The sequence below is a fragment of the Trachurus japonicus genome, chromosome 17 (genome assembly GCF_045865225.1).
Source record: "Trachurus japonicus isolate A0001 chromosome 17, Traja_1.0".
Classification (NCBI taxonomy): Eukaryota; Metazoa; Chordata; class Actinopteri; order Carangiformes; family Carangidae; genus Trachurus; species Trachurus japonicus.
Genome location: NC_140923.1, coordinates 4223731 through 4235943, shown reverse-complemented (window position 1 = coordinate 4235943; position 12213 = coordinate 4223731). Strand labels below are relative to the sequence as shown.

At 41.9% G+C, this 12213-nt stretch overlaps 2 protein-coding genes across 3 annotated transcripts in view; one reads left to right on the top strand and one right to left on the bottom strand.

Annotated features, from left to right (window-relative positions):
- Nucleotides 1-2295, top strand: part of slc39a6 (solute carrier family 39 member 6) — a 26688-nt gene extending 24393 nt beyond the window's left edge. For both annotated transcript variants that reach the window (XM_085805317.1, XM_085805316.1), the window contains one exon: nt 1403-2295. In XM_085805317.1, coding sequence (XP_085661443.1) covers nt 1403-1555 — 153 coding nt within the window. In that variant the 3' untranslated portion in view covers nt 1556-2295. The remainder of the gene's footprint in view (nt 1-1402) is intronic.
- Nucleotides 2296-4458: 2163 nt separating this feature from the next.
- The window catches only part of LOC146969817 (uncharacterized), a 33969-nt gene continuing 26214 nt past the window's right edge, over nt 4459-12213 (bottom strand). Inside the window, exon 2 of the mRNA XM_085805291.1 lies at nt 4459-8144. Coding sequence (XP_085661417.1) covers nt 4699-8144 — 3446 coding nt within the window. The 3' untranslated portion in view covers nt 4459-4698. The remainder of the gene's footprint in view (nt 8145-12213) is intronic.

The window sequence follows — 12213 nt, the reverse complement described above, 5'->3', positions numbered from 1 at the left end:
AAGCTTATTGCGGGAGCCTGGATACATACAGTATAACACAAAACAATACAGCATATACAAGACTACAATACACATGAAACATTAACAGTATGAGTACACACACACACACAACAATAAAGCACGTACAAAACTAACAATACAATACATGAAACATTAACAGTATGAATACACACACACACACACACACACAACAATAAAGCACGTACAAAACTAACAATACAATACATGAAACATTAACAGACATTAGACAACGTGGACCCCAAGCCTAGAGTACCAACAGAAGCTTTTCATAACATGTAGATAAAAAAGCAGATGATAATTACATTTACATTAAATTTACTATGGTTCAGATGTTGCAGCTTATATATATATAAACTAAGTAATTTAATTTTTAGCTTTTTCTTGAAAATGTTACCTGTTTATCTTACCATCTTAATCTCACTTGCACACTCGTTCACAGGACACAGTGGTTTTACACACTCTATCAGGTCAGAATTTGGGAAGACTGTGGAATAACGTACAGAACTGTCTGAAACGTATTTATCTTGATCTATCTTGATATCTTCTTATTTAATTTATTTAACCTTTATTTAACATAATTAAAATACAGAAACAATGCAGAATAACAACACAATTAAAATAGAAAAACAACAACAAAACAAACATAAAAAAACAGTTAAAACAGGTTGGCAAATCACATCATTACAGTATAATAATCACCAGCTGCGTTCGGTGAGAGAACATGTGCATTCAGTCGTCAAATAGTCCTTGATCCTATAGCTTTAAAATCTTCCGTACTTGGGAGATAATCCAATTTAAGATGAGTCTGTAGTTTATAGCAGGACGAGGGTGCGAATGCTTTGAAGGCACTTTCCCCAAAGACAGTCGAGGAACAGCGTACATTATCAATCTATGGAGAGACTACAGCTTCTGGTGGTGACTTTAGGAGCCAAGAGAGAACATAAATAAAGAGGGAAGTCACAAAACAATACCAGTGTTCCCATCTACGATTGTGCAGAGAAGGCCGGCCAACACTCTCATAAAGACTGCAGTGATTAATGCTCCATGATACACATGATACTATCGAGTGTTCTGCAGTCTGTATGTGGTTGTATTGTGTATATTTGTGTTGTTTTGTCATCAGGTCATTGAAAAAGAGAGCTCGCTCTCAATTGACCTTCCCTGAATAAAAAAATAAATAAAGGTGAAATAAAATAAAATGAATGAAACAGTCGAGTCGATTTGATTCAGAGATAATCTTTCTTTTTTTTTGTTTTTTTTTTGGAAAGTGATTAATTAACCGTGTTGTTCTGCTTGCTTGCGCTCCTATAATCCGCTGCCCCCCCCCCCCACCACCACCACCACCACCACCACCCCTCCCACCCCACATCCATCCGTCCAGGTTCCCGAGATGCTGCACAACAACGCCGGCGACCACGGCTTCAGCCACTGCGGCTTCTTCCTGCTGCAGAACGCCGGCATCCTGCTCGGCTTCGGCATCATGCTGCTCATCGCCATCTTCGAGCACAAGATCCAGCTGGACCTGGGATACTGAAGGGTCCGGTCTGGTCCGGTCCGGTCCGGGTCCGATCCGGTCCGATCCGGTCCGGTTCTGAGCTTCCTGTTCATTCCAGTGTCTGTAGTGTTTCTGTTAGAGTCAGTCTGCTTGATTTTAGTTTTGTGTTTAAACATCATGTAGACGTAGAAGAAGAGAAGAAGTGATGTACTGTAGCTAAAACTGCCACGCCCCCTCCCCCACTTTTTTTATTATTGTTGTTATTATTATTATTATTATTATTTTATTAATATTATTTTATTATGTTTTCTACTTTTTTTTACTCAGCTGACACGTTGAAGTGTTTGTGCTGCAGGATCAGTGTTATCGACTCAGTGCCACGACACAGACAGAGAGGATTAGCGTGAGGATGCAAACAAGTACCTCCAAAGTAAAAGGGTCTGTGGTGTAAATATTTCAAAATAAAGCTTAACACTATGATTGAAATCAGTGTTTAAACTGCAGCTCGTTCCTCCAGAGATCAAATGTTGTTTTGACAACGAATCATTTGACGACATTGATCTCTGACTTTTCCATCACTTTGGTTTGTTAAAACTCGTCTCACTCCAGAATCAAATCCAAAGAAAGAAAGAAAGAAAGAAAAAAAAAAAAAGCTGAAGCTGAAACCAGGAAACTTTGACTATTGTGCTTTAAAAACAATAATGAGTAGGTGTTTTATTATTGTTCATTGTTTTGTTTTCTGTTGACGAGCTCGAGGCTCTGGCGGCGTTTATCAGAGCTCATCTCACAAGCAGCTGATTGGTGGCTGTTACCAACCTGGACCAATCAACCAACCTGGCCTCGGATGTTCCTTGTCACAAACATGATGTTCCTTGTCACAAACATGACATTACACGTGTTAAGTGTCTTTTATTTTGACAAGTCGGCAGGAAGTCCGTCCAGTAAACGAGCCTGATGAAGGAGGAAGTTTCAGATTTCACTTTTGATGACGAGGCCTCAGGACACGCCCACAACGAGCCGCCGCCGTCGGGCCGAAGTTCAGCACCTTTGTCGTAGATTTGGACTTTTTCCTGCTTTCAAAATAAAACTTGAAACCAACCGGCGACAGGACAGTAGCGTCAGTAACTCCTTGACCTTTGACCTTTCAGTGAAACGTGTGTCGGTGTGTTTTGTTGTGTTGTTGAAGATGTGGCAGCTCAACACTGACGGATGTTTGTTCCAGTGTTCGACACCGTTCATCACCACAGACTGTAAATTATGTCCAACATGTTTGTTGAGTTTAGTTTGTTTTAGCGGCTGCTCTGATGTTTAGGTCAAAAAACAATAATGAACCTCACTGTGTATATGACATGTACAATATGATACTATATGTTTATATTTCTGTACAACTCTGTACCAGTTTCTGTTTCATTGGTTTCAGTTGTCGACTGTAGTTTCACTCACTGTGACGTGAAGACGCCAAAAATAAAGAAAATCAAATCCAGAAAACACTGTTTCACTTTACATTTTCATCTCCTTCACTGCTCCATTTATTTCTATTATTTATTGGATTATTTGACAGGGACATTGCAACACTAATGAACAGTAAAAGAAACTGTAAGTGAGCCAGAGTTAGCCAGTCTACTCTTCAGGAGCCGTTACTGTTTGATGCTGCAGAGCTGTCAGGACGCATCAATTAATCTGCTCACACAAAATACAAGATGTTTTTATTCACATCTGCAAAATATTTAAATATTAAAACCTTAAACCCCCAAAACATCTGAAACAAAAACAAGTTGGCACTGGATATGTGACCACTTATAAATACTTGCTGAATCCCATCAGTTAAAAAGTTGATGAAAGCTGAAGAAAAACAGGCAAATAAAAACCTGTATGTGAATCTATTGCTAAATAAAAAAATGTCTCTGCACTGATGTAGATTCCAGCTGTGTGAACATCAGCCTGTAGGATCGACTCACATCTAACACTGGTGAGGACGTGGATGAAAACTGACTCATGAGGAAAAGAAAAACACTGAAAGCAGAGATCAATAATGAAATGATTCAGGATCAGATTCAGGTTCTTTTATTTCTGCTTAATCCGTAAGGTATTTAATTTGATTTTTTTTTGCAGTTGAGAAAGCATGATACACATTTTGAAAACAACATAGACAGACAATAGAGAAACATCAAATCAAGATTAAACTGAACACTAAACCACTTCAAACAAACAAAGAGATCAAATATTAAATTTGCTTTTATATCATCTGTACAGCGTTACTATGAAAAAGCTGTTTTCATGCTTTGTTCTAGACAAGTTGCACTATAAACATCTTTTTGAAACTTGATCATTTCAGCACTGACACCTTCCTGTCAGTTATTTGATTGAATATTGCTGTATTTATTATTCTGTTTATTAGAAATTAATTTGAAAAACCGAGAACAAATTTTTTTTAACACTGTGATTTCAAACACGCTTCATTAAGTAAAGTATAAACAACAAAGAAAGTAGAGAAACATCAAATCAAGAATATACTGATCTCTAAATCACTTCGAACCAAAAAAAATAAATAAAACAGAGCAAATATTAAACGTTGCTTTTATATCATCTGTACAGTGTTACTATGATTTACTCCTGTGAGTCATGGCTTCTTGTGAAAAGCTGTTTTTCATTCTTTGTTCTGCTCCGTTACACTATAGACTATATATTAACTAAGTGATAATGTTATAATCACTAACACCTTCCTGAAAGTTATTTGATTTAAATTGAATATTGATTAGCTGGATACGACAGCATCTGTGTTCATTTCACTAAAGCTGTATTAGTAATTAACTGATTATACAGCTACTTAGAAATTAATTAGAAAAGCAACAGTAGTAACAACAACAACAACAACAAATATCATCATCCAACAAAGTGGCATTTTGTCATCATGTTATATTTGATTAATCTTGTCTGTCACTTCTGTTACGATCAGTCTTGGTCTTTTCGTGGCTCCTGGTTTGAACGAGTTCTGGATCTGCATTACAACTGTGTTCAGTCTCTGTCTGGTTGGTCTGCATCAGTTTTGGTCTTGTTTGGTATCAGAGTCCTTGTCCTGGTTTCACTGATGTCAGTGTTGGTGTCAGTTTTGTCTTTGTTGTCATTTAACTTATTTTTCTTCATTTGGCCTCGATTTGATCACTGAGGTCAGTAGGTGAACTCTAGAGCAGCTTCTCTCCTCTCTCTATTTTAGCCATTGTCTCATGTTGTTTTCTCATGTCCATCAGGGACTCAACTCGTCTCCTCCAGCCTGGTTTGGCCTCAGATTTCTCTCCCTCAATCAGCATGTCGATGTACTCTGGAGTGGAGAGAGGAACTGGCCTCAGTGCTATCTCTTTAAGTCTGTTTAGACTCTGGCTTGATCTTTCTATCAACTTCATCACCTCAGCTTTCACACGATCATATTCCTTCTTCTGCCTTTTAATCAGTGCCTCCACAGGCATCTTAGCCTCTGTGGCTCTAAAGTATTTCTCCCGTAGCTCTTCGAATGTTCTCTTTTCTTTTACCTCCTTGTACTCCCATGTTCCCATGTTCTGAAACGGTTTTGTGACAGTAATTTCAATCTCAAACTTTTCATTTCTGCTGATCTCTGCCTCGTGCTTTTTCAGTTGTTCACTTGTCTCTCTTATCTCCTCTAGCTTTGCTAAACCAAGTTTAACCTGCTTCTGCAAATTCTCAACTGAATTCTCCAGCTGCTTTTTTTCTCTGAGGACTTCCTGTGTCATTGTCAAACTTTTGGTCTGTATTTGATTCAAAGCAACAAAAAACTTCTTCATGCTTTTTGTCCCCATGTTCCAAAACATCTTATCAAAGCCTCCATCTTCTTCATCATCATCATCCTCACTGCTGCTCTCTGCTGCAGACGACTTGTTCTGAGCAAACAAAGCTGAATTGTTGAACTTGAAGTGAACAGGGAGTCCATCTTCTGTTTTAGGACATGGGACACCTGAAGCCTTGATCGCCTCTAGAACTGGTGGACGTTTGCCGTCTGCAAATGTCACCAGAACTCTGATGTTTTCTGCCACGTCTTTTCCAAAGATTGAGAGAACTGAATCAAACACATATTTCTGTGTTGGTGTGAGTCGTGCTAAAGAAGCCTGAGCTACGAGACACACAGCATCAATCTCACTGACACCATGTTCAGAGGAGAAGAGATTATATAGCTGCTCTACGATCATCTTGTCTCTCTCTATGCCTCTTGTATCTCCAAAGCCTGGTGTGTCAACAATGGTCAGAGAGTAGTCGATGTTAAAACCCTCCTGATGGTTGACTTTGTACACAGTGACTTCAGATGTCTGACTTTCAGCTTGTGACTTAGACTGACCCTCATCAATCAACTTAAACCGATAAGAATCCTTCCATTCAACACCTAGAATGTAATTGATCATCCCATGGATTAGAGTTGATTTACCAGCACCAGTTGCTCCAAGAAGAATCACAGTGCGATTTCTCCTTGAGCTTTCTCTGCCGAACTTATACCTCCGGCATCCAGGAATGTTGATTCTTTCTTCTGTCAGAGGCAGTTTGTAAACTGAGGGGGAATCAGAATTGATCCTTTTACTTGTACGTTTGAGGTTTTCTATGAGAGGTTCAAGTTTTGTTGTGCATACGTGAACAGTGATGCTTTCCTTGCTTCTGCCAGCTGCTCCACAATCAGCTCTGACCCTGACTGCATATCCAGTCTCTGACTGAAGTCCTGAAATGATCGCCTCCTCAGCCCTGGACACCAGTTGTTTCCATTGGAGATCTTCTTCTTGCCCCTCGCTGTGTATTTGGGCGTACTCCACCATGTAGCTCAACACCTGCACATCTTGTCCAAGCTCAGCAGGTTTCTGCCAGATGACTGATATCTCACTGGAGTTTGGTTCAACTTGAGGTTTTCCTGGAGGGCTGCAAGGCAAAGTTTTAGTGGAACCAGTGACTTCAAGGACTGGTCCAACACCTACTGAGGTCACTGCTCTGCATCTGAACACATACTCTGTGTCAGGACTCAGATCACTCACTGTGACTTCTGCAGCCTCTGCTGCTGTCTGCTGCTTCCATCCATCCTCTCCACTGACACAGTACTCTACAGAGTAGGAGCTGATGAACTCTGCTCCAAACCTGGGTGGAGAAACCTTCAGAGTCACACTGTTGTGGTTTCTGTCACTCACGGTCACAGTTTCAGGCTTTGAAGGAGGTTCAAAGTTCTCAGTGACAGAGAAGCCGTCTTTATAAAGGTAGATGCTTGAACATTTCTCTGTCTCATTTGTCAAACCAACTGTCAGGAACTTTATGTTCTCCTTCTCCTTGTTGGCCTCTGCAAAGTCAATGAACAGCTTTGCTTTATGTCTCATTTCACCTGCTACTTCTTTTAAGGCAAACCACTGTTCCTTCTCCACATCATGAGTTTGTGGATGTTGAGCATCGTCTGCTTTGGGTTTTCCTCTTAAGTAGGTTGATAAATCTGAGAGGAACGGTTCATGACTTCCCAGTGAGGTGAAGACAAAACACACAGCATGCTCCACACTGAGGATTTCTTTGTGCAGATATTGACACTGGATGACCTTTGTGTTCTTCATCATGTCGGTAAAAGACATCAAGGTGTAGATTTCAGTCTCTTTCCAGTCCACCCACTCATTCAGGCTTTCACTGTTGAAAGGAGAAGAGTGTATCTTCTTCAGGATCTCTATGAGCACGACCTCCTCTTCACCTCCTCCTCTGATTGAAGGAAGTGTCTTTGCCAAGTTTTGTTGAAATTCTAGTTTGAACCATGAGCACTTTTGTTTGAAACCTTTAAGTTTTTTCCCAATCTGTGGGAACTGTTGTACAGTTGTTGTTCTCACTGCATCGTTGCACCTCATTTCCAGCTCATTGAAGTCCTCTAGGACGCTCTGAGCTTCCTGAACTAATCCTATACTGATCTGACGGACAAGTTTAGCAGCAGCAGATTCTAAAACTGTCAGTGGAATCAGCCAGACCTTCACTGGTACAGCATTTTCTTTATTGGGTCCCAACAACTGTGGGAGACTTTGATAGACTTTTACTGCATCCTCAAAGGACGTTGGAGGTTTCTCAAGAGAAAAGTCTCCATAGAATCTGCAGGAGAATTTGTCAACATTTGCTTTGTCCTTGTCATCCATCTTCAGTGAACCTTCACCATCTATAGAAATGCATGGGATCTTCTCAATCATCACTTTCAAGTTTCCCTGAATGTCTTGATGGTTTTCGTTTTCTGACACCTCACGGTCAAAGACAAAAAAAGCTTTTGCCCCATAAAGAATCCCTGTGACTACATGTGTGGCTATTCCTTTCTCAAAAACATATGGATGCTTCACATTGCCTCTTCCTAGATGATTCATGGACAGCTGCTGGAACTTTGTTGTTGTCTCATACTTCATTGTTACTCTGGCCTGGTTTCTGGAATCCTTGCTATCATTCAGGTATTTGGCAGATCCATCAACCTTAACCAGTCCACACAGGAAACTTGCTTTCAGAGAAGCTTCAACATTAAGAGAGGAAGATTTATCCTCAATTGATTCAGATGCAACAATTTCAAAGTCACTGTAAGGTTTTGTTTTTTCTCTTGCATCTTTTTCCAGGACATCACGGTCCCACAGTGTCATTCCTGTAAGAAAAGAAAAGAATACGTTTTTTGTTGTCTTTTATGGCGACATTAAGGTTTAGACAGAGAAATGTTAAATTAAAGCAGAAGTAAGCGGAATGTTTGTGTTAATATAAGTCTTAACTCATTGAGTACCGCGCTCCTTTGCAAAGTTTTGGTCAAGTGTACCAGCAATTTAGACCTTTTTGACGATTTTTGTAGAGCCACAGCGCATTCTATATTATTGCCACCAACACATACTGTGGCTCATTTGAAAGGTGAAAGACCACTAAACAACAATAACACAGACGCACCGTGCCGTGTCACAGCCTCTTGCAGCGGAACGTGAGGGTCTCTCGGCCAAAAGCAGGTCCCACCGGTGGTCGCGGTCCTTCTGTGGTACCAGTCGGTGGTGCCGGCCTGCTTTGGCCCAGAGACCATCACATTTTACCGCGGGAGGACTTTGGGGAGGACACGGTGTTGCTCCAGATGAAGACCGGGCTGAACTGTCGGCTGAGAGCTTCCTGTTTCTGCTCCGAGCTGCTGGAGCCTCGCGGGTGAGAGCAGAGCAGCAGAGTCCCCAAATTTACACATAAAGGTGTGTTAAAGGAGCATTAACGCAAATACAGCAGTAATAGCATAAAATAAGCTGAAATATGCAAAAGATAGGTTGGGGGAGCCATAACTAAATTTACAAAAAAAATAGCCGACAGTGTAGTGTCCGTGGGGCAAATGCAGAATTTGTCTTTGTTATGATACAAGCCGGCCCGGCGCTTGCTGCGCATAGACTGTAAAAAGAATGGACGTAGCGTCCGTGACGTCACCCATTGGTTTGGGGGAGTCTGTTTTGTGCCGCTACTACGGGGGTTTGAACCGCGCCATGTTGGATTTGACTTGCCATATTTGGAGCGGTGCGGCCGTTGGCCGGCCGAGAGCCCGCCCACTGGCCTCGTAGCAGCGGTCTCCGGACCTGTCACTCAACGGTTCTGCGCCCTAATTAGCCAGAACTTTAAACCTAATAACAGTAAAACGGTAGAGTTTAAAAAAAATTCACCCCCCTCAGAGTGTGTGCGGGGGTAGAAACTATCGGTTGAGACCAAAAAAATGAAATGTACCAGGCTGTAAATATGTTTTTTTAAGCTGTAAAATCGGCTATTTTAACATGGGGCTCAATTGGAGTTGCTCCCTTCTGGAGCCAGCCCCCAGCGACAGCCGAGGGGATTGCAGCTTTTTGAACGCGGAAGTGAGCTTCACTTCTCAGACCGACAACTGCCCCCTTGTTGCTGCGTTCGATTGCACTCGGAACTCGCAAATCTGACCTCCGAATCGGAAAAATGCAATAGTAAATTGTAGGGCTGGGACTCGATTAAAAAAATTAATCGAATTAATCAGAGGCTTTGTAATTAATTAATCGCAATGAATCGCATTTTAATCGCATATAAATATTTGACCTGAGAACAGTGAGAAGCATTTTTTTTCCACATGGATTTTAGTATACCATTGAATGACTGAATACCAAGGGGGCAGTTATGGGTCTGAGAAGTGAAGGTCACTTCCGCGTTCAAAAAACTGCAATCCCCTCGAATTCCTCTGGGGGCTGGTGTCAGAAGGGAGCATTCTCCATAGACCCCCATGTTAAAATCACCGACTTTACATCCTCAATAAACATGTTAAAAGCCTGGTGTCAGAACGTTTTTTGGTCTCGACCGATAGTTTCTACCCCCGCACACACTCTGAGGGGGGTGAATTTTTTTTTAACTCTACAGTTTTACTGTTATTAGGTTAAAATTCTGGCCAATTAGAGCGCGGAAACGTTGAGTGACAGGTCCGAGCAGCTCCGTGGACAGCTGCTTCGAGGCCAGTGGGCGGGTTCTCGGCCGGCCAATCCAACATGGCGCTGTTCAGGCCGCCATATTTGAGTCACAAAAACGACTCCCCAAAACCAATGGGTGACGTCGCGGACGCTACGGCCATTCTTTTTACAGTCTATGCTGGATACATAAGCTTAAGCATTCAAGGTGGTACTTAAAGCAGAAGTAAGCGATCCGGTCGTTTTGGCTAATGCTGCGTTCCAGGCAGGCTTTTGAAACCGTAAATTACAGCTTCAAGTCACAACTTACGACTTTGTAGCGTTCCAGGCAACCCACTCGTGTTTTTCCGACCTGTTTTACCTGTGAAAGTCACTATAACGGCCACTTGTAACTTCTGACCCGTGAACTCGTACCAGATTGAACTGGTATGACTTCACAGGTCGGAAAAACACGAGTTACCTTGAACGCACCATAACAGTCCTCGTCCCTACGTCACCACATTCACGGCGTTCCTTGGCTGCACACACAGCCCTGCATGCCGTTCTCTCTCCTCATTGGATAAAAACTGTAGGATACAATAAATGTTTTCTCCTCGGCTCAGAGCAGAGCAGAGTGACTGACAGACCCGTGTTTCAGTCCAAACACTCTATGTAAGTGATTGCTGTCGGAAGATATAACTATTTAAGACTTATATTAACACAAATATATCACTTACTTATGCTTTAACCAAGACCAACAGACTGGGGATGCAAATTATCGATTAATTCATTAATCGATATTTGATACATACAGATTAAATGGTCTTTCCTTCCAATACACTATGATGATTACTGTAGTATTTAACTAGGCTACTCAAATCACAGTAGCATAAACTGATTTGTTGAACTCAGCCTGATGTAAACATTAATAAAAGTCAGTAACCAATCACACAGGCAGCTCCATGTTGTCCCTGTGTGATGTTCAGGGACAGTCAGGACAGTCTGAAGACAGACAGCTCTGAGGGTGAAGTCCTATCATAATGAGATGAGATGGACCTGTGACAGTGACAGGTCATAGATATAGCGCTGCAGCTGAGCAATTAGCGCTATATAGCGCATTCAGGGCCGGATTTACTAAAGGTTTGCGTGTATTAAAACGTGTGCAAACGTGATTGCACGCGCAAACACATGTGGAACCTGATCTACTAACTGGACGCACCGAGGATTGCGTCCCTCACACGGGCAGAATAGCACGTGCGATCCATTTAGCGTGTTTGCCTTGATGAATATGTAAATATGGGCGTTTCAGCCAGAACGTACAGAATACTGGGAGGAGTAGATGCAAATCGATTTATTTAGCGTGTGCAATGTGATTTACCAAACCAGGAAGAGATTGTGGTGGCTGTTTTTGCGTCTTTATTCACCACGTCTGAAAACCATGTACTAACTGATACAACTTTGTGAAAACGTATGCGTTTATTGATTTGATACCTGTCAGAGCCCCGTGATCTTACATCTCTGCATTTCCTCACGTCTGGGTAATTCTGTAACAGTTTTTCAGCCGTGTTAAAAGTCATTTACGCGCCGTTACGCACGGGGCACGTCTGTCCTGCAGTGCGCTCCTCTCCTTTCCTCTCCTCTCCTCTCACCTGGCTGCTCAGCTCCGACTCTCAGTCCCGGTCCCGGACTGAGACACGTCACCACTGCCTTCACCCGTGTTTGATCCCTCTGGTCGGTGGTCAGAGGGTTTAGATCCGTGTGTCCCACCTGAGCTCTCTATTAATTAATCCACTGGATCATGGGCGGCACACACATATTATAGGTGTGTGATTGTCGCTGCAGCTGCTGCCTGTTCGTCACTATATGACGAGTTGGGCCCTGTAGCGATTTGTGTTTATTTATCTAAACAGAGTGCGAGAGAGATGAACACACATGCTGTCATTATGCATCGGATCAAATGTCATTCTGTCCCTTCGTCCGTCCAGTTCTCTGTCCACTCTCTCCATGGCGGAAACGATTACCACGCGCAAAACCCTCATTTACATATTGCGGTTTGCACATGTTTTCATTTAGTGGGTTACTCTTAGTAGATCACCTGTTTTGCGTGCACTAATGTAGGGTTCTCTAAAAATCTCTAAAAATGTGTATAAACGTTCATTTTTTATTTTACTGGGTTTTCGTAATCTCAGGGATGTTAAAAATATACAGATTATCCCTGTTATATTGCTGTTAGAAGACAAAACAGAGTAGGACTTCATTTCCCAGAATCCTCTGGTCTTTATCGTTTTGCAATAGTCCTATTAA